This window comes from Pelobates fuscus, unplaced genomic scaffold (genome assembly GCF_036172605.1).
Source record: "Pelobates fuscus isolate aPelFus1 unplaced genomic scaffold, aPelFus1.pri scaffold_24, whole genome shotgun sequence".
Classification (NCBI taxonomy): domain Eukaryota; kingdom Metazoa; phylum Chordata; class Amphibia; order Anura; family Pelobatidae; genus Pelobates; species Pelobates fuscus.
Genome location: NW_026961888.1, coordinates 228,288 through 249,687, shown reverse-complemented (window position 1 = coordinate 249,687; position 21,400 = coordinate 228,288). Strand labels below are relative to the sequence as shown.

The 21,400-nt window shown below is 47.7% G+C and overlaps 7 protein-coding genes across 7 annotated transcripts; 4 read left to right on the top strand and 3 right to left on the bottom strand.

Moving 5' to 3' along the window:
- Positions 1 to 2,598: 2,598 nt before the first annotated feature.
- Positions 2,599 to 2,979, bottom strand: LOC134584847 (histone H2B 1.1-like). Its single transcript, XM_063440665.1, has one exon. It carries the CDS (start codon positions 2,977 to 2,979, stop codon positions 2,599 to 2,601), a length of 381 nt encoding a protein of 126 aa, XP_063296735.1.
- Positions 2,980 to 3,274: 295 nt separating this feature from the next.
- Positions 3,275 to 3,664, top strand: LOC134584846 (histone H2A type 2-B-like). Its single transcript, XM_063440664.1, has one exon. It carries the CDS (start codon positions 3,275 to 3,277, stop codon positions 3,662 to 3,664), a length of 390 nt encoding a protein of 129 aa, XP_063296734.1.
- A 1,085-nt stretch (positions 3,665 to 4,749) lies between these two features.
- On the top strand, positions 4,750 to 5,160 carry LOC134584845 (histone H3). Its single transcript, XM_063440663.1, has one exon. The coding sequence runs from the start codon at positions 4,750 to 4,752 to the stop codon at positions 5,158 to 5,160; it is 411 nt and encodes a 136-aa protein (XP_063296733.1).
- Positions 5,161 to 7,089: 1,929 nt separating this feature from the next.
- LOC134584834 (histone H1B-like) lies at positions 7,090 to 7,737 on the bottom strand. The gene has a single exon (XM_063440653.1). The coding sequence runs from the start codon at positions 7,732 to 7,734 to the stop codon at positions 7,090 to 7,092; it is 645 nt and encodes a 214-aa protein (XP_063296723.1). The 5' UTR covers positions 7,735 to 7,737.
- Positions 7,738 to 18,828: 11,091 nt separating this feature from the next.
- On the bottom strand, positions 18,829 to 19,209 carry LOC134584776 (histone H2B 1.1-like). Its single transcript, XM_063440603.1, has one exon. It carries the CDS (start codon positions 19,207 to 19,209, stop codon positions 18,829 to 18,831), a length of 381 nt encoding a protein of 126 aa, XP_063296673.1.
- A 295-nt stretch (positions 19,210 to 19,504) lies between these two features.
- LOC134584734 (histone H2A type 2-B-like) lies at positions 19,505 to 19,894 on the top strand. The gene has a single exon (XM_063440568.1). It carries the CDS (start codon positions 19,505 to 19,507, stop codon positions 19,892 to 19,894), a length of 390 nt encoding a protein of 129 aa, XP_063296638.1.
- Positions 19,895 to 20,989: 1,095 nt separating this feature from the next.
- On the top strand, positions 20,990 to 21,400 carry LOC134584822 (histone H3). The gene has a single exon (XM_063440643.1). The coding sequence runs from the start codon at positions 20,990 to 20,992 to the stop codon at positions 21,398 to 21,400; it is 411 nt and encodes a 136-aa protein (XP_063296713.1).

The window sequence follows — 21,400 nt, the reverse complement described above, 5'->3', positions numbered from 1 at the left end:
TGCCTCGAGAATGTGGTAGGGGTGGTTGCCTCATAGGTGCTTGTCCTGGGATTTCCACGTTGTGTACAGCCAGGGTGATGTACCCAGGGTCTTGGGAGAAGGTCTTTCGTTTAGCTTTCAATAATTTGTGGGCCTGAACTATTTCTTTATCAGTCAGTTTGTCTCCTAGTTTGACTTGAGCGATAAGGTCAACTTGGGAGTCTCCCTCTAGCAAGTCAGCTAATGCGAGGCTGTCTAGATCCTCAGAAGCTGGGGCGCACACTGCAGTTACATCGTCCTTCCTTTTTTTGTACTCTTTAAGCATATTAACGTGGAAGGAGCAGTTTACTCTCTCATCTGCACAGCTGGCTACCACATAGGTGGTATTGCAGATATGCTCCACCACCTTGTAGGGACCCTGCCATGCCGCCTGTAATTAATCATGTCAGACCGGTTTAATCTTTTGTCCAACACGGAAACTACGCAGTCGGGTACCCCGGTCATACCATACTTTCTGTCACCCCTTGTCAGCTTGGAGGTTCTCTTTTACCAACTTAGCCAACTGTTCCATGTGGTCACAGAGTTTTAGCACATTCCCCCATCCCAATGCACTGTGATGAGGTCCTCGTAATCTTCTCCCATATAATAGTCCAAAGCAGTTCCTGCGGCACCTCCCAATATGCACATAAGAAGTGCGGTAGGAGTCGCTCCCAGTCTCGGCAAGCAGTGTTCTGTTGAACCGCTCGCAGATATATATATATATATATATATATATATATATATATATATATATATATATATATATTTTTTTTTTTTTTTTTTCTGCCGGTTATAAGGAGAACTCAGAATGGATTTTACTGAGACTACCTAGAAATCCCAAAGCTGACCTAAAACGGATCAAGCAGTGTCTGTTCGGCTTTTTTTCCTTTTTCCTTTTTTTTTTAGAAATTGTTTATTTTAAAATTCTTGCAAATGTAACAATTGATACTTCAAAAATGTGTATAACATTGCTGCTTTAGTCATAATGTCTAGTACAAAGTTCACATTCAGTAACAGAAATACTTGTAGTCGACATAAAGGGGAAGTGAAGACCAAAAATAATAAGGGTGTTGATATTCAAATAGATTCGCTGGTAGTTCAAGGTCTCATATTATCTCCAGCTGGGTGTCACTATCGGTCTGTTTGACTGGTGTTCATGAAGTTACACTAGGGTTCCCAGGAGGTCATGTATATTTTTTTTTTCCAGTGGAGGGTGATAAGCAGATTTGCTGCTTTGAGCAGATGTATGTCTAGGGTCCTAGTGTCCCTTGGTATGGAGGGAGGCAATATAAGATATAGGAGTGTTTAAGGTGGGTAGGGTATGGTGGTTCCCGTTATGAGGTGTATGAGACTGGAGATCCGTGACCAGAACTTTTGGTTCACCGTGCATGACCACCAGATGTGAGCCGTGTCCCCAATGGCCTCTAGTCATCTACAGCAGTTATTGGACGTGCCTGGGAATGCCCGTTTGAGTTTGGATGGGGTGTAGTGCCATCTAGCTATCTTCTTATAGTTACTTTCTTGTGTCGCTAAGCTGGTGGATGATTTTTGTGTCAGGAGGAATATTTGCTTCCAGTCATTATCTGCGAAAGATAAGTGCAGTTCTTGTTCCCAGTGTTTTTTGTAGAGTAGGTTGATTGGTTGGCTAGTGTCCTGTAGTAGGCATATGTGGTTTTGACCTGTTTCTTTTTGAGTGTGCATTGGGTGCACGTAAGTTCGAATTTGGTCAGTGCTCGGTGACCTTGTTGGGGGTATTTGTTGGTCCGCAAAAAGTGAATGAGTTGATCGTAGAGAAATTTTTGAAGGGTCGTGGGAGTTCCCTGCGGGTGTAGGGACGACAGGGGCCTAACTCCCTCATTGTCAAGGAGGTCTCGTGAAGGTAGGTATGCTGTGGTATGATATTATCTGTATGCCGCTCCCGATTCACCAGGCTTGAAGAGCGGATTGTGAGTCAGTGGATATAGCGGTGATGGGTATGGTGATATGTCCGCCGCCAATGACTCATGTAACATGCAACATAGTAATAGACAGTATCAGGATGAAGTGAAACATTGTTTCAATAGGCTATAACAAAAGAGAAAGAAACGGATACACTTATCGAGTGAAATCCCTGGCCATGTAGCCATTTGGTAAAGTATTAGGTATAAGATCTCCTACAGTAGCAGCTTTTATAATATCCCTAATGCGACTTCGAACGCTACCCTGAATAAGAAGCCTGTCCCTAATCTACAGTTACTAGATATACAGCCGCCCAACGAATATCTTCTAAGATCAAGTCCGGTATCTAGGTAGACTTGAAAGTAATAGAGCGGAGCAAACTGAGCATTAGGTGGCTAAATCAGCATGTGAGTGATACAAGTGTCTAAAATGTGCAAACACGAGCAGCTCGAGATCTTCAGAGTTACAGGACAGCATGGAAAGGGTTAAGTGAAAGGAAAGCTACACGTTTGCGTGAGCTTGTGGTGGGCAGCAAGTAAGCTGTAGAGTTGATGCATGGGTGTGATGCCAGCTCTGAGAGAGACAGTGTGGGTGGCTCTTAAAAGAGCCTTTGTGTTAGCGGGTGGTCAGGGAGGCGGACATTTACTTGGCGCTGGTGTACTTTGTGACAGCCTTGGTGCCCTCAGACACGGCGTGCTTTGCCAGCTCTCCGGGTAGTAGCAGGCGCACGGCAGTCTGGATCTCCCGGGAGGTGATGGTGGAGCGCTTGTTGTAGTGAGCCAGGCGAGAAGCTTCTCCTGCGATGCGCTCAAAGATATCATTGACAAAGGAGTTCATGATCCCCATTGCCTTGGAGGAGATGCCGGTGTCGGGATGGACCTGCTTCAGCACCTTGTACACGTAGATGGCATAGCTCTCCTTCCTGCTCTTTCTACGCTTCTTGCCATCTTTCTTCTGAGTCTTGGTGACGGCTTTTTTGGAGCCTTTCTTGGGGGCTGGTGCGGACTTTGCTGGATCAGGCATGATTAACGCTGTTAGCTCGCGAGCGAATAGCAAGCTGCTTGCTCCGGCGGTTCTATTTATAGGCGGACCATGTAAATGAGGCCCTTCCGCTTCCCTTCCTGCGATTGGTTGCTAAAGTCAGATGACGTAAGGAAGCGGCTGTTTAACACTAGCTCCAGCAATAGATTGGTTCCCTGTATAACGTGTCTCTAATTGGCTGCTTGTAAAGTCATCCAATCACAGAGCACAGTGTGTTTATAAATAGCTTGTGGTAGGGGAGGAGTTTTCATCTTCTTGCATTCAATCAAGAACAAACATGTCTGGCCGCGGAAAGCAAGGTGGAAAGACCCGTGCAAAGGCGAAGACTCGCTCATCCCGAGCGGGACTTCAGTTCCCAGTCGGCAGAGTCCACCGTTTGCTGAGGAAGGGCAATTATGCAGAGCGTGTGGGAGCCGGTGCCCCCGTCTATCTGGCTGCAGTGCTGGAGTACCTGACCGCTGAGATTCTGGAGCTGGCAGGGAATGCCGCTAGAGACAACAAAAAGACCCGCATCATTCCCCGCCATCTCCAGCTCGCTGTCCGTAACGATGAAGAGCTCAACAAACTGCTGGGAGGAGTGACTATCGCCCAGGGAGGTGTCCTGCCTAACATCCAGGCTGTGCTGCTGCCCAAGAAGACCGAGAGCCACAAGCCCAAGAGCAAGTAAAGCGGACAGCTGCTGCACCTGCCTCCCTCACCTACCAAACACAAAGGCTCTTTTAAGAGCCACCCACGTTCTCCACAAAGAGCCGATTAATTGTTCTGCTGCGCGCAAACCGTTCCCTGTATCTACACACACACCACGCTGGCAGCTCATAAGCAAGCTAAAATATTAGGGCGCTTCTGTCACAGCACTGACTGAGTCCCATTTGCAGTCCATATCCTGTCCAACATTCCAGCTATAGAACTAGTTAAAATCAATGGCTGCCATGCATGTCTATGATAAACGCAGCAGCAAATCAATACCAATTGGGGCAAGTGTATATAGTGTACAGGTCCTCTTTTGTTAAGCGGGGCATCTCTACATGTCGCTCACTCTCAGGATTCCCCCCTCTCCCGCTGTCTGGAGGACATGCCGGGTGAAACCTACTATGAGCGTTCAAATCCTAGCGGCGCTACAGCTCTGTTGTCTGTGCTGCTGGATGAGTTAACGCAGCCTTAATAGCCTGGCCTCTCGGCTGAAAACATTGTTTCAATAAGTGGATGCTTTGTAACATTTCCTGCTGCTCTGTCTCCTGGAGCTCATTTGTATGGCTACTGAGCGTCCTGTGAGTGAAAGTCCTTTATCAGACGTGGCTTCTATCCCATCGAAAGAAGCGGCCTTTCTGCATGTGTAAGAGGTCAATGTCCCATGCACCCCTCCCCCTCGATAAAGCCTATACAGCTATTAATAAGTATGTTGGGAGGAATACGTCCATTACTGCCCACTGCCATTCCTTTCAACTAGTAGCGTCTATAATAAATGCTGTCAGGACAGGAAGGGTCACTAAAGGCTTAGATCCCTTCTTTGGGCGCGTGGTCTCAATAGATGGAGGAGGGGGGAGGGGATGAAGCAGTTGATTTGAGCGGGCATTTTGAATGTGGGGGAGGGGATGAGAAGCAGTTGATTTGAGCGGGTATTTTGAAATGGTTTACTATTTGTTTTCAGCCAATCAGAACATACCACCCACTTGATGAACCAATGAAAACGCCGTATCGGCTATAAAGCCCAGGCTACAGCGAGCAGCGTTCATTCCCTTTCGTTTTGCTACAATGGCCAGAACTAAGCAGACAGCCCGTAAGTCGACCGGAGGCAAGGCTCCCCGCAAGCAGCTAGCCACCAAAGCTGCTAGAAAGAGCGCCCCAGCTACCGGGGGAGTGAAAAAGCCTCACCGTTACCGTCCAGGAACTGTGGCTCTCAGGGAGATCCGCCGTTATCAGAAGTCCACCGAGCTGCTCATCCGCAAGCTGCCCTTCCAGCGCCTTGTCCGTGAGATCGCTCAGGATTTCAAGACTGATCTGCGCTTCCAGAGCTCTGCTGTCATGGCTCTGCAAGAGGCTAGCGAGGCTTACCTGGTTGGTCTTTTTGAGGATACCAACTTGTGCGCCATCCACGCTAAGAGGGTCACAATCATGCCCAAAGACATCCAGCTGGCTCGTAGGATCCGAGGCGAACGTGCTTAAGTTGAAACCTGCTAACACAAAACACAAAGGCTCTTTTAAGAGCCACCAAATCTGCACTCGAACGAGCTCCAACACATTCATAAAAACGTGTCTTTTAGCCTGTGACTTTGAGCGGGCTAGCTACGGAGCCCACACACTACAATGCTCAAATGTCCCCACATATCCCATTTTCACGTCAGGCAACGATGTAGCCATCATCTCTGCTGGTCTATTTCACTGGCGATTTTACAATAACTTCACTATTTAGAATCCATCGTGTGGAGAGGCAGCAGGAAAAAGACTACTTTTTCGCTTAGAGGAGAATACATAGTTAACACAGGAGTGCATATGCAAAGCTAGTAACAATGTTTCTATTTAAGTGGCTGCAAGCATGTATTAAATGTAGGCAACAGTAACAATACACCAAAACCAGAGCTTTCTTGACAGTGTGTGTGTACGTACTTGCTCATATTTTTTTACATCCCCTACCATTAACAGAAGGCGGCTCCAAATCCTCCGATGGTTCAAAAATGCGGTCTACAAATACAGTGTTTAGCAACCTTTCCCGTCTAGATGTTTGGGAGCAGCCTCTACTACTATCTCCTTCTCGGTGTATCTATGTAGATAGCAGGCAATTTATCAGGTGTGGAAGGGGTTAAAGTGATTAGGTTCAGTCTTTTAGTGAAAAAGTGGGTGGCCCTGAAAAGGGCCTTTGGGTTAATGGGGTGTGCGGTAAAGTCAAGCCCGAGTTTTAACCTCCGAAGCCATAGAGAGTGCGGCCCTGGCGCTTAAGAGCATAAACTACGTCCATGGCGGTGACAGTCTTCCTCTTGGCATGCTCGGTGTAAGTGACGGCGTCCCGGATGACGTTCTCCAGGAATACCTTCAGCACCCCGCGAGTCTCCTCATAGATGAGGCCGGAAATACGCTTCACGCCTCCCCTGCGAGCAAGGCGACGAATTGCAGGCTTGGTAATGCCCTGGATGTTGTCACGAAGAACCTTCCTGTGACGCTTAGCGCCACCTTTTCCGAGACCCTTTCCTCCTTTGCCTCTGCCAGACATGGTTCTGCTCTTCTTTCTGCACGAACGATATGAGATGCTTTGCAAAGCTCTTCCTTATATACTCCTCGGACGGACCGTATGGGGACCTGCAGCAAAGGAGGCGGGCGTTTTAAACACGCCCCTTCACTTTTTTTTTTCCTCTCAATAATATGCTTAACCCTCTCCTTCCGTGCTCGAAATGGTTCTGGCTTTTAAAACCAAAGCTGTTTATGCTTCAAAAGATTTCACAATCGTGAAGTCTTTTGAAGTATAATCATTTTATCATGTCTTTAGTGTTTCTTTGATAGTCGGCTTAGCTACTGCACAAGGTATCATTTCTTGGGCTTTATCACTCTTTGAATATCGAAATAAGCGCCCGTTTCACACGTGGAGAGAGGACGAGGACAGTCCCTTTTATTATCACCATGTACAAAATCGCAATCCCTAAAATATGTTCTGCTTTATTATCTTACTGAAAAAGGCAATAACATTAAATCTAGTCTGGAAGGACACTGTGTGATATTCTATATATTATATGCGTTTCTCACTAAAACTGGCCTTTCGCAATTTAATGAAGAAACACCCTCAGTATCTTAGAACGGAGGGAATTTCTAAGCCAAAAAAAAATAAAAAAAATCAACGCTCAAGTGTAGCACTGGTATACGGGGACTTAGCCACACCGACAAGATACATTCCTGTGTAATCTTTTCGAGCACTAGATGCTGGGATTACAGGATTCATTAGGTTATTCCTGACTTTAGAATGAGGGATGGAGGGGGAACGATATGTGTGACATGACACCAAAACAAACACGTTGCCATCACTGATATATAGCTCTGAAATGAGAATGTGGTGGCTCTTACAAGAGCCTTTGGGGTTTGGAAAATAAAATTAAATGCGAGCAAGGCTTATTTCTTTTTGGGAGCTGCCTTTTTAGCCTTTGCAGGACTCTTTGCGGCTTTGGGTTTGGCTGCCTTTTTGGCAGGGCTCTTCACGGTCTTCTTAGCCGGGCTTTTCACTACCTTCTTGGGCTTGGCGGCTTTGACTTTCTTCGGACTTTTGGTGGCCTTTTTAGCGGAGGCGGCCGGCTTTTTGGCCTTTTTCGGGCTCTTTGCAGCTACCTTCTTAGGTTTGGCTGGAGACTTGGTGGCTTTCTTCGGGGCAGGCTTCTTGACTTTAGCCGGTGCCTTTTTCTTGGTAGCCTTGTCCTTGCTCTCCGCCTGCTTTTTGTTGAGCTTGAAGGAGCCGGAAGCTCCGCTTCCTTTGACCTGGACGAGAGTGCTTTTAGTCACCAAGCCCTTGAGAGCCAGCTTGAGGCGGCTGTTATTCTTTTCCACATCATAACCAGAAGCAGCCAAAGCCTTCTTCAGAGCTGCCAGGGACACCCCGCTGCGCTCTTTAGAAGCGGACACAGCTTTGACAATGAGCTCGGACACGCTAGGACCGGAGGGCTTAGCGGCTTTCTTGACACCGGCTGCTTTCTTGGGCTGCTTCTTCTTGGAGGCGCTTTCTACCGCAGGTGCGGCGGCGGGAGCTGGGGCGGCTTCAGACATGGTCACTATTCTCTATGAAGATCAAGCAATAATACGCGCCCGCAGCAGCCTCCAAATTATACATCTCCAGCTAGCATCTTATTGGCTGATCTAACCACGCTCTGATTGGATACAGTCTTATGACACACCCTCCACTGTCCCTACTCCATCTTTTCACACTCTGCTCTCACACTGTGTTTCCGAATGGATAAAACGAATACATTTAGGTAAAATAAGAGGACGGAGGTCGATGCCATCTATCGTGGAATGTACTAAACTATCTAACCAAGAATTCATTAGCAGCTCCATGGGTCCCGAGGGTTGTCACGATCTAGCAGAGCCGGTGAAAGCTGACACATCTCCTTTGGGATGAGCCTGATGTTCTCCACAAACATTACTGTGATAACTATTAAAAGAATATATTCCAAGGTTTTCTTTCTCACTCTTATGCAAGAAAGGGAAGGGGCCCGTGTTATCAAGGTGGGTTGAAGCTCGTGTCGTAAAGAAACAGAGAAAAGGGATTTTGATCCTCGTTTGTTCAGACAGGTAGCTCAGGTAGGATGTAGTAAGATCATAGCAGAAGAGCTCTTAGTCGTGGCAATTTTTAAATTACATAATTACATAATTGTATGTTATATATCTATGTTTACCCTCTAACAACAACTAAGACCAGTTATATTAAAACACACACACTGTGTTCTCCAGGAAATCCTTTATGAAGCCTGGTGTAGGTCTGGCACAGTAAACAACAGCAATGAGTTCCGCACTCTAGGGACTTTTTTCCAAAACATCAAAAACATTTCAATGCTATTTCAAATCATGATAAAAACATGACAGCAAAAATTGTCCTGATTTTAGCACCAAATTAGGAGCTAACATGTTGATCTGTGTGGCGGACCACCAGGGTATCACCTTCATGGATTCCCTTTCCCGTTGTATTAGCTAGTACAGCTTTCCACAAATACATTTGTCTAAACGTAATGCTGGGAGTCAGTGGCGTACACACGACCCATGGGGCCCCGGTGCTAAAATTGATCCGTGCCCTTCCCCCCGCACTTACTCTGCGCGGGCAACAGATGGCGGCAGGCTCCGGGTTGCAGGGCTGCAGGGCTGCGACCGCGGTATGTACGCAAGTGTATGCAGATACACATACACTTAAAGGACCACTTTAGACACCCAGATCACTTCAGCTCAATGAAGTGGTCTGGGTTCCAGGGCCCTCTAGTTTAACCCTGCAGCTGAATACATAGCAGTTTCAGAGAAACTGCTATGTTTCACTGATGGTTAATCCAGCCTCTAGTGGCTGTGTCACTGACAGCGGCTAGAGGCGCTTCCGCGATTCTCCCTGTGAAAATCACAGTGAGAAGACGCTCGACGTCCATAGGAAAGCATTGAGTAATGCTTTTCTATGGGCGGTTTGAATGCGCGCGCGGCTCTTGCCACGCATGCGCATTGGGAGCTGAGAGGCAGGTCGGGGCGGAGGGATCCCAAGCGCCAAGGGAGTCCGGCGCTGGAGAAAGGTAAGTGCTTAAGGGGTTTAAAACACACACACACTCTCACGAACAGACGCATACACACTAGCTAACAGACACACAAATTTACTGCCAAAGACACACTCAGTGACAGACAGAGACACATACACACTCACTTATAAAACACACACTCTCACTGACAAACACACACTCACTAAGACACCTAAGACTCACTAGACTCACTAACCTAAGACTCACTAGACTCACTAACAGACTCACTAACAGACACACACAAACTAGCACACTCAGTAACAGACACACACACTCACTCACACACAGACACACACACTGACACTCACTAACAGACACACACTCAATAACAGACACACACAACTAACACACAGTAACACACGCAAACAAAAACTAACACACTCACTGACACTCACTAGCAGACACAGTAACACACACACTGGCACAAAAATGTGCACTAACACACACACACACACACACACTGTAGCACTAACACACATACACACGTTTTTTGTGTGTTTTTTTTTTCAGATTTAATCCCGCAGCCTCCCTTTCCAGTCCAGTCCAGGGGCTGCCCGGCGGCCGGTCCTGCTGGCTCGTGAGGGAACACTGTCCCCTGAGCGCTCTCTGCCCAGCTCCCTCGCACATTTTTACTGATGCCGGAGCCAGAATATAACTTCATATTCCGGCTGCAGCATAAGTGCGGGGCGCGCAAGGGAGCTGATCAGAGAGCGCTCAGGGGAGAGTGCTCCCTCGCGCGCACGCGCCCGGTAACACCAGGGCCGGCCTCGGGGGCCCTGATGTGGCCAGCTCCTTGTCCCCCCAGTAGAAGAGTCTGCCCACACTGGCGTACATACCGAGTCGCTAGGTGGCCGGGCCCCCTGGTGGGCCGGGCCCAGTCGCAGCTGCAACCCCTGCGACCGCGGTATGTACGCCAGTGCTGGGAGTAGATCTGGTTTATTCAGGCAAGGCACACAGAATTTATACACAGACCCCCAGCATGGGGTCTCCATTCATGGACACACAATCCTGGACACACTTTGATGGACTGCATGGTACCCTGACTGGGCACCTCTGCCAAGCTTGCTTCCTAGCTATCACTGGGACACCAGTAGTGCTATAGCCCCTACCCGCTGCAGCTTGGCTGGGGTCTATCCAAACTTTCCTAACCTGTAACAGGGTCCTAGTGATTAAGCTCTCTTGCACAGAGTATAGCTGTCTCACCCAAACATGAGCCCAGCAAGAGTGCGGCTTGGAGTGGGCAAAGATGGCCGCCAACACGTGACCAAGTTTGTCCCAGACTCCAGGGATCCCATTGCCCTGGCATTTGAACGCTTTTGGGAGCAATACTGGGAACAAGCTAAACAGAGCCAAACAAGACCCACGGCTGCAACAAGCCCTCCACAGAACGGGGACAAACCACCACAGCCAGGGCGGAAAGCTGGCGCTACACAAGCGGGGAAGCGGAGGAGGAAGCCGCACAAAGCGTCCCGACACAGAGCTGACAAGCGGGTGCACTCATCTCCGTACCCCTTACATGCCTACCAAACAGCGGGGACCGCCAACAGCCTCTAAAGCGGCTCCTACATCGGAGAAATCGGAGACGCAGCGGGCCCACCCGAAGGTAGTCACCCATCATGCAATGCCCAACACCCGATATGACCAGCACCTTGGCACAGACCTGCTGCACTCTCCCAGACGGGGAACAGGCTGAGGGTCGGACCGGCCCTGGGACAGCATGACTGTTGAGAGACGTACTCACAAACTGCTACTACACCCTGGACATTAACTGTCCCTCTTGGCGAACACGAGTACTAGCCCTTATGCATACTGCTGGCCTGTGAGGGTGACTTTATCCCAACACGAGCTTGTTATAGATAGAAGCAGCATTATCTATTTTTTTTTTTTTTTTTTTTCGTTTTATTACTCCATGGCACAGATACATCTATGCCGGCTAATTGCATGTCATTACTTAACTTAGCCTGATTACAGCCAGGCTACCAACATGCTTACTAATGTAGAAAGGTACTGCTGGGGATATCTCACCTCTATTAACGTGATTACCAGGTGGTTTTATAGCTCACCGGTTTAACATTGTAGTCTAACCTGTTTTCAATGTTGTAAATTCTCTGATATATATAGCTGATAACAATCTAACCTGGATAACCTAGTTTAACGCTGTTATTGATAATATTATTAGATATAACTCTTTGTCATGCGATAATAATCCATAAAACTGTGCTATGTTTTAATGCCTAACCAATGTAAATCTATGTATGACGCTCTGCATGCTCTAGCTGTTGTGGCATTGTGTGCTTTATGTGATTTTTCATGCACAAATAAAATAAAGAATTTAAAAAAAAACACGAGCCAAGACTTAGTAAAGGGTGAAGTAGAACTGTGTTATCCAGTGTGTGGTGGCCACTCGGGTAGGGGCAGAAGTCTCCCAGCTACTCTGTGTCCCAGATACCGCACTTCAGCCATACCAATGTGACACTTGTCTGGCTTCAGAGTTAAGCCAGCTGCTCTAATTCGGCCGATAACCTTCCCTACATGGGAAATCTTCCTCCTATGAGTCACAATTGATAGCTATGCTGTCCAGGTACGCACGTGCAAATTCCTGGAAGCCATTGAGGAACCTATCCACCATACGTTGAAAGGTGGCTGGGACATTCTTCATCTAGAACGGCATGACCTGATATTGGAATAGGCCAAGCGGGGTGACGAATGCCGACTTGGGGATAGCCTCCTCGGCCAGGTGAATCTGCTAGTAGCCCTTGCATAGGTCTGTTGTGGCGAGATACTGTCCCCATGCTATATGATGAAATAGTTCCTCCAGGGCATGGGATAAGAGTTGGTAAGAGTCCGATCGTTCAGTCGCCTGTAGTCCACGCAGAAGAGTGTTGTTCCGTCCCGCTTCGGTACTAGGACTACAAGCCAAGTCTGAAGCCTCAATCACTCCTAGTCACAGCATTTACTGTATATCCTTCCGTATCTCTTACCGGACTGCCTCGAGAATGTGGTAGGGGTGGTTGCCTCATAGGTGCTTGTCCTGGGATTTCCACGTTGTGTACAGCCAGGGTGATGTACCCAGGGTCTTGGGAGAAGGTCTTTCGTTTAGCTTTCAATAATTTGTGGGCCTGAACTATTTCTTTATCAGTCAGTTTGTCTCCTAGTTTGACTTGAGCGATAAGGTCAACTTGGGAGTCTCCCTCTAGCAAGTCAGGTAATGCGAGGCTGTCTAGATCCTCAGAAGCTGGGGCGCACACTGCAGTTACATCGTCCTTCCTTTTTTTGTACTCTTTAAGCATATTAACGTGGAAGGAGCAGTTTACTCTCTCATCTGCACAGCTGGCTACCACATAGGTGGTATTGCAGATATGCTCCACCACCTTGTAGGGACCCTGCCATGCCGCCTGTAATTAATCATGTCAGACCGGTTTAATCTTTTGTCCAACACGGAAACTACGCAGTCGGGTACCCCGGTCATACCATACTTTCTGTCACCCCTTGTCAGCTTGGAGGTTCTCTTTTACCAACTTAGCCAACTGTTCCATGTGGTCACAGAGTTTTAGCACATTCCCCCATCCCAATGCACTGTGATGAGGTCCTCGTAATCTTCTCCCATATAATAGTCCAAAGCAGTTCCTGCGGCACCTCCCAATATGCACATAAGAAGTGCGGTAGGAGTCGCTCCCAGTCTCGGCAAGCAGTGTTCTGTTGAACCGCTCGCAGATATATATATATATATATATATATATATTTTTTTTTTTTTTTTTTTCTGCCGGTTATAAGGAGAACTCAGGATGGATTTTACTGAGACTACCTAGAAATCCCAAAGCTGACCTAAAACGGATCAAGCAGTGTCTGTTCGGCTTTTTTTCCTTTTTCCTTTTTTTTTTAGAAATTGTTTATTTTAAAATTCTTGCAAATGTAACAATTGATACTTCAAAAATGTGTATAACATTGCTGCTTTAGTCATAATGTCTAGTACAAAGTTCACATTCAGTAACAGAAATACTTGTAGTCGACATAGAGGGGAAGTGAAGACCAAAAATAATAAGGGTGTTGATATTCAAATAGATTCGCTGGTAGTTCAAGGTCTCATATTATCTCCAGCTGGGTGTCACTATCGGTCTGTTTGACTGGTGTTCATGAAGTTACACTAGGGTTCCCAGGAGGTCATGTATATTTTTTTTTTCCAGTGGAGGGTGATAAGCAGATTTGCTGCTTTGAGCAGATGTATGTCTAGGGTCCTAGTGTCCCTTGGTATGGAGGGAGGCAATATAAGATATAGGAGTGTTTAAGGTGGGTAGGGTATGGTGGTTCCCGTTATGAGGTGTATGAGACTGGAGATCCGTGACCAGAACTTTTGGTTCACCGTGCATGACCACCAGATGTGAGCCGTGTCCCCAATGGCCTCTAGTCATCTACAGCAGTTATTGGACGTGCCTGGGAATGCCCGTTTGAGTTTGGATGGGGTGTAGTGCCATCTAGCTATCTTCTTATAGTTACTTTCTTGTGTCGCTAAGCTGGTGGATGATTTTTGTGTCAGGAGGAATATTTGCTTCCAGTCATTATCTGCGAAAGATAAGTGCAGTTCTTGTTCCCAGTGTTTTTTGTAGAGTAGGTTGATTGGTTGGCTAGTGTCCTGTAGTAGGCATATGTGGTTTTGACCTGTTTCTTTTTGAGTGTGCATTGGGTGCACGTAAGTTCGAATTTGGTCAGTGCTCGGTGACCTTGTTGGGGGTATTTGTTGGTCCGCAAAAAGTGAATGAGTTGATCGTAGAGAAATTTTTGAAGGGTCGTGGGAGTTCCCTGCGGGTGTAGGGACGACAGGGGCCTAACTCCCTCATTGTCAAGGAGGTCTCGTGAAGGTAGGTATGCTGTGGTATGATATTATCTGTATGCCGCTCCCGATTCACCAGGCTTGAAGAGCGGATTGTGAGTCAGTGGATATAGCGGTGATGGGTATGGTGATATGTCCGCCGCCAATGACTCATGTGTGACCACATTCTCAGTGTCGGAGTAATGGTCGGGTGTTGTTTGTGCATAAGGAAGGATTGGCCAGAGTTGTGCCATGGTATTGTGTGTATGGGGACACGGAAGATGTTATTCTCTACATCTACCCATTGTTTGGTCGTGTTCTTGCCTGTCCAGTCATAAATCCTGGCCAATAGTACTGCACTGTGGTATCGTTCCACATCTGGCAGCCCCAGACCCCCCTCCGTCTTTGATCTTGTGAGCAGCTGATAGGCTAGCCTGGGGCGTTTGTGGGACCAAATAAATGTCGTAAATAGTTTTTGTATGGCAGCAAAGAAGGTTGTGGGTAGAGTGATCGGGAGAACTTGCAGCAAGTATAATATTCTTGGGAGAATACTAATTTTCAGGATATTTATCCTGCAAAACCAGCTGAACTGCAAAGTGTGCCATTTAGTAAGATCTTTAGTTCTAGCTTGGATTAGCAGGGGGGTGGGGGGTGGTTTCATATAGTCGTGAGATAACGGATGGTAGTGCTACCCCCAGATATGTTATATGCTCTGTTCCCCAGGAGAATGGGAAGTTTGATTGTAGATGTGTTTTGGTCGAGTTTAGTACTTTCAGTGGGAGGAGTTCACATTTACCTAGAGTGGCATGAAAGGTGAACACTTTGCTATAGAGAGACATCTCCTCCAGTATATGAGGGAGTGAGGAGCTGGGTTCGGAGACCGTGAATAGCATGTCATCTGCAAATGCTGATATTTTGTGTTCTGCCCATCCAAATTTGAAACCCTTGATGTTAGGATTTTCTCTAACTCCCTGGAGGAATGGCTCCAGGACCAGGACGAAACAAAGAGGGGTGCTATTGGAGATGGGTACTGGGAGTGAGAGTTGGCCGTTCACGAGTAGCCTAGCCGTTGGTCTGGAGTATATAGCTCCCATCCACCTTAGCCAGTTTGGGCCAAAGCCCATCTGTTCCAGGGTGGCAAGCATCAGGGACCAGTCCACCCTGTTGAAAGCCTTTTCGGCATCTCTGGAGAGTAACAGTGTCTGGGTGTTTGTGTGTTCAGAGTGATGCATGAGATTAATGAGTTTGGTGATATTATTTTTTAGCTTCTCGGCCTTGTATAAATCCAGCCTGGTCTGGGTGAATTAGCTCTGGGAGCTTGAGGCGTAGGCGGTTAGCTAGTGTTTTAGTGAACATTTTTTAAATCAATATTTTTAAGTGAGATAGGCCAATAACTCCCACATTGGGTCAAATCTTTACCTGGTTTGGGTAGAGTGCAATAGTGGCTTCCGATGCCTGTGGGGGTATGGAATTGTCTTTAAGTAGGGAGTTGAGTGCGTCTAGGAGTGGGGGTATGAGCTGGATGGAAAAGCTCTTGTAGTATTTGGCCGTGAAGACATCTGGGCCCGGGCTCTTTCCTAGTGGGAGGGAGTGTATCACTACTTCTAACTCCTCTTTAGTTGTGGGAGAGTCAAGTCTTTGTTGTACGTTGGGTGGGATTGTCTTGGCGATCCTTTGTTTGAGGAAGGCTCTTATGTCAGTAACATCTGGGGGGAGAGTCCCTCAAGTTGTAAAGTTTGTGGTAAAACTCCTGGAAGGCTAGCATGATGTCCGCCATCAGATTTGACTTGGTCCCTTGTGGAGTCTGTATGGATGAGATAAATGTGGTTTGTCTTTGTGTTTTTAGAGCTTGCGCTGATAGTCGTCCCCCTTTGCCCCCTTGGGTATAGTACCGGTGTCTGGTAAGAAGAAGACTTTTCTTGATTTGTGTTCCATTAAGGGTGGCTAGCTCTGAGCGTTTATCCAAAAGTGTTTTATATGTGGTGAGGTCTAGGTTGTTTTTGTCTGTGGATTCAAGTGTTTCAACAAACAACCGGGCACCTATTTTAACTAGCAAATTGTCCGGCAGAGCTGCAGAGGCATATCGAGCAGTATCAGAATCGGAAATGCATCTATACGAGAAGGTCAAGGAGAAATGAATGGTTCAATACAATATAACCCCGGAAACCTACCGGAAAAACAAACAAACGAGAGGATTACGTTAAGGGCACAAAGACTACTATACCAAATGGGCATTTTGAAGCTCAGCCATGATATTCCCCTTGCAGGGCAATTAGACATTTGGAAAGCGAATCATCGGATCATACAGGGATATAGCCAAACCTTTGATATGTGTCAGCGAGTAGAGAAAAAAGGTGAATACCCGAAAGCTAAATAAAAATCCGTACCCAGGGGGCGGAGCCTGACCGCCAAGCAGTACAGACGTGGGCACCACGAGCTCTCGCCTGACGGGCCAAATTTGGGTCAAACTCAACGGCTACACTGACCGCAGACTCACCGGGTTGTGCTACCCATGCTGGGAATGCACTGCGGAACCGAAGGACACCCCTCTGAAACCCGTCGAGGCAGGGAAACCGAAACGCCGAGTGCGGCCTACTAAAGTTGGAGCCGGGGAGAGACGGCCGCTCACCCCGACGCCAGACACACCAAGCGTCTCTACAGGTCTCCTACCCCCCCCCCCCCCCCTCTGGACCGGTGGGGGTTATCCCGGTCCCCACTGGGGGAACAGACTGTGGCATCAATCACCACCCCAGCTATCTGAACGCAGCAGGCGACACGAGGCACTCCAACCTCACGGTGGTAGAGGTTGAACGGTGGTAGAGTGCCTGAGGGAGAGACGGGGTGACACAGTAAGGGAGCGGGTTGCACAGTGGTGTGAAAGTGAGGGAGGGGATTGCAACTGGTGGCCCCTGGTGTCTTTGATCCCTGGTGCTCCAGTAAGCTCTCTCTACAATTTGCCCTGAGAGACTGCACAGTCTGCAACTCCACCAGGTGTGAGCTGCAGATTGTGCAGTGCCTCACAATATCCAGAAAACAGAGCATTGAAGTGGTATCCCGCGGCGACGGTCTGATTGGCCAGAGATCGCGAGACACTGCATAGTCAGCGGAGCTGCAGACTGTGCTGGCTTTCTGCTTCTCAGGACAGAGTGGAGGGACCTCGCAACCAGCAGCATACCGGGCAAGGTGTGGGGTCCTTGTACCTGACACAGTATGCCTGCCCGATGGCGAGTTAGGCCTTAGGCAGCCGCCTAAATCGCTGCTCAGTGCCGACTGCGGTCTCTCTCCCTCCAGTGCAGCATTTTCTATTTGAAGCTGGGAGGTAATGATAGTCAGTCACTTCCCAGCATCTCATGCTACAGGGATTCCGTTGGGCAATTAAACAGTGCTTACCGAGTCCCTCTGCAGCAATGCCCATCAGGTTTCTTTAAGTGTATGGGCTACCCAATGGGCAAATCACTACAGAACTCCAGTTTTGTTCTCGCTGGACCATAGGTTCCTGCAGAAAACCAATTGGAAAACGCTGTTTGAGTGTATACAGGCACATCTGGTGAGAAAGTGTATAATGTGTTGGCGCAATAAACAGGAAAAAAAGGCAAGTTACAAAAAAAATAAAATGCTTATGTCTTTAAGATCAAAACAGGCTTATCAGATTGTCTTTAATAAGCTCAACATGTCTGCAGACACTGAAATCATCATGCTGATATTTAGATGAAGCCTCAATGGTCTAAATTGTTCTTTACTGGCAAACACCAAATCAAAAAAAAAAAAAAAAAAAAGGAGGATTTCCATGTATCCAAAAAGTAATGAACAATCGTATGTGGACTAATGTAGATACTTTCTAAGGACAGGTATCTAATTCAGTCGGGGGTTGGCTGAACAAATGGATACAACTAAACCTTTAATAAGAATAAAGCTAAAGGGGTGGGATACCCCAAAAGAAGTCACCAATATCAAGACTTACACAAAATAAAGACAATTACAAAAATAAATCCGTACATATCCAATGTGCAATAAAGGGAAAAGCCTGCTAAATGTTCCAAAGTAAGCCTGCGCACATTCCCCATAACTAGTGGAAATGATAGAACATAGGGTAGGTAGGCTAGATATTGCACACTAGCTGTTTTGAGGTATATATGTCAAAAAGACCTTTTAAAGTCTAGTAAAATACTAGCGTGAGCAAAAAGACGATAGAACCACATACTAGGCTTCCATGAGTTGCAACATAGTAATAGACAGTATCAGGATGAAGTGAAACATTGTTTCAATAGGCTATAACAAAAGAGAAAGAAACGGATACACTTATCGAGTGAAATCCCTGGCCATGTAGCCATTTGGTAAAGTATTAGGTATAAGATCTCCTACAGTAGCAGCTTTTATAATATCCCTAATGCGACTTCAAGCGCTACCCTGAATAAGAAGCCTGTCCCTAATCTACAGTTACTAGATATACAGCCGCCCAACGAATATCTTCTAAGATCAAGTCCGGTATCTAGGTAGACTTGAAAGTAATAGAGCGGAGCAAACTGAGCATTAGGTGGCTAAATCAGCATGTGAGTGATACAAGTGTCTAAAATGTGCAAACACGAGCAGCTCGAGATCTTCAGAGTTACAGGACAGCATGGAAAGGGTTAAGTGAAAGGAAAGCTACACGTTTGCGTGAGCTTGTGGTGGGCAGCAAGTAAGCTGTAGAGTTGATGCATGGGTGTGATGCCAGCTCTGAGAGAGACAGTGTGGGTGGCTCTTAAAAGAGCCTTTGTGTTAGCGGGTGGTCAGGGAGGCGGACATTTACTTGGCGCTGGTGTACTTTGTGACAGCCTTGGTGCCCTCAGACACGGCGTGCTTTGCCAGCTCTCCGGGTAGTAGCAGGCGCACGGCAGTCTGGATCTCCCGGGAGGTGATGGTGGAGCGCTTGTTGTAGTGAGCCAGGCGAGAAGCTTCTCCTGCGATGCGCTCAAAGATATCATTGACAAAGGAGTTCATGATCCCCATTGCCTTGGAGGAGATGCCGGTGTCGGGATGGACCTGCTTCAGCACCTTGTACACGTAGATGGCATAGCTCTCCTTCCTGCTCTTTCTACGCTTCTTGCCATCTTTCTTCTGAGTCTTGGTGACGGCTTTTTTGGAGCCTTTCTTGGGGGCTGGTGCGGACTTTGCTGGATCAGGCATGATTAACGCTGTTAGCTCGCGAGCGAATAGCAAGCTGCTTGCTCCGGCGGTTCTATTTATAGGCGGACCATGTAAATGAGGCCCTTCCGCTTCCCTTCCTGCGATTGGTTGCTAAAGTCAGATGACGTAAGGAAGCGGCTGTTTAACACTAGCTCCAGCAATAGATTGGTTCCCTGTATAACGTGTCTCTAATTGGCTGCTTGTAAAGTCATCCAATCACAGAGCACAGTGTGTTTATAAATAGCCTGTGGTAGGGGAGGAGTTTTCATCTTCTTGCATTCAATCAAGAACAAACATGTCTGGCCGCGGAAAGCAAGGTGGAAAGACCCGTGCAAAGGCGAAGACTCGCTCATCCCGAGCGGGACTTCAGTTCCCAGTCGGCAGAGTCCACCGTTTGCTGAGGAAGGGCAATTATGCAGAGCGTGTGGGAGCCGGTGCCCCCGTCTATCTGGCTGCAGTGCTGGAGTACCTGACCGCTGAGATTCTGGAGCTGGCAGGGAATGCCGCTAGAGACAACAAAAAGACCCGCATCATTCCCCGCCATCTCCAGCTCGCTGTCCGTAACGATGAAGAGCTCAACAAACTGCTGGGAGGAGTGACTATCGCCCAGGGAGGTGTCCTGCCTAACATCCAGGCTGTGCTGCTGCCCAAGAAGACCGAGAGCCACAAGCCCAAGAGCAAGTAAAGCGGACAGCTGCTGCACCTGCCTCCCTCACCTACCAAACACAAAGGCTCTTTTAAGAGCCACCCACGTTCTCCACAAAGAGCCGATTAATTGTTCTGCTGCGCGCAAACCGTTCCTTGTATCTATACACACACACACACACACCACGCTTGGAGCTCATAAGCAAGCTAAAATATTAGGGCGCTTCTGTCACAGCACTGACTGAGTCCCATTTGCAGTCCATATCCTGTCCAACATTCCAGCTATAGAACTAGTTAAAATCAATGGCTGCCATGCATGTCTATGATAAACGCAGCAGCAAATTAATACCAATTGGGGCAAGTGTATATAGTGTACAGGTCCTCTTTTGTTAAGCGGGGCATCTCTACATGTCGCTCACTCTCAGGATTCCCCCCTCTCCCGCTGTCTGGAGGACATGCCGGGTGAAACCTACTATGAGCGTTCAAATCCTAGCGGCGCTACAGCTCTGTTGTCTGTGCTGCTGGATGAGTTAACGCAGCCTTAATAGCCTGGCCTCTCGGCTGAAAACATTGTTTCAATAAGTGGATGCTTTGTAACATTTCCTGCTGCTCTGTCTCCTGGAGCTCATTTGTATGGCTACTGAGCGTCCTGTGAGTGAAAGTCCTTTATCAGACGTGGCTTCTATCCCATCGAAAGAAGCGGCCTTTCTGCATGTGTAAGAGGTCAATGTCCCATGCACCCCTCCCCCTCGATAAAGCCTATACAGCTATTAATAAGTATGTTGGGAGGAATACGTCCATTACTGCCCACTGCCATTCCTTTCAACTAGTAGCGTCTATAATAAATGCTGTCAGGACAGGAAGGGTCACTAAAGGCTTAGATCCCTTCTTTGGGCGCGTGGTCTCAATAGATGGAGGAGGGGGGAGGGGATGAAGCAGTTGATTTGAGCGGGCATTTTGAATGTGGGGGAGGGGATGAGAAGCAGTTGATTTGAGCGGGTATTTTGAAATGGTTTACTATTTGTTTTCAGCCAATCAGAACATACCACCCACTTGATGAACCAATGAAAACGCCGTATCGGCTATAAAGCCCAGGCTACAGCGAGCAGCGTTCATTCCCTTTCGTTTTGCTACAATGGCCAGAACTAAGCAGACAGCCCGTAAGTCGACCGGAGGCAAGGCTCCCCGCAAGCAGCTAGCCACCAAAGCTGCTAGAAAGAGCGCCCCAGCTACCGGGGGAGTGAAAAAGCCTCACCGTTACCGTCCAGGAACTGTGGCTCTCAGGGAGATCCGCCGTTATCAGAAGTCCACCGAGCTGCTCATCCGCAAGCTGCCCTTCCAGCGCCTTGTCCGTGAGATCGCTCAGGATTTCAAGACTGATCTGCGCTTCCAGAGCTCTGCTGTCATGGCTCTGCAAGAGGCTAGCGAGGCTTACCTGGTTGGTCTTTTTGAGGATACCAACTTGTGCGCCATCCACGCTAAGAGGGTCACAATCATGCCCAAAGACATCCAGCTGGCTCGTAGGATCCGAGGCGAACGTGCTTAA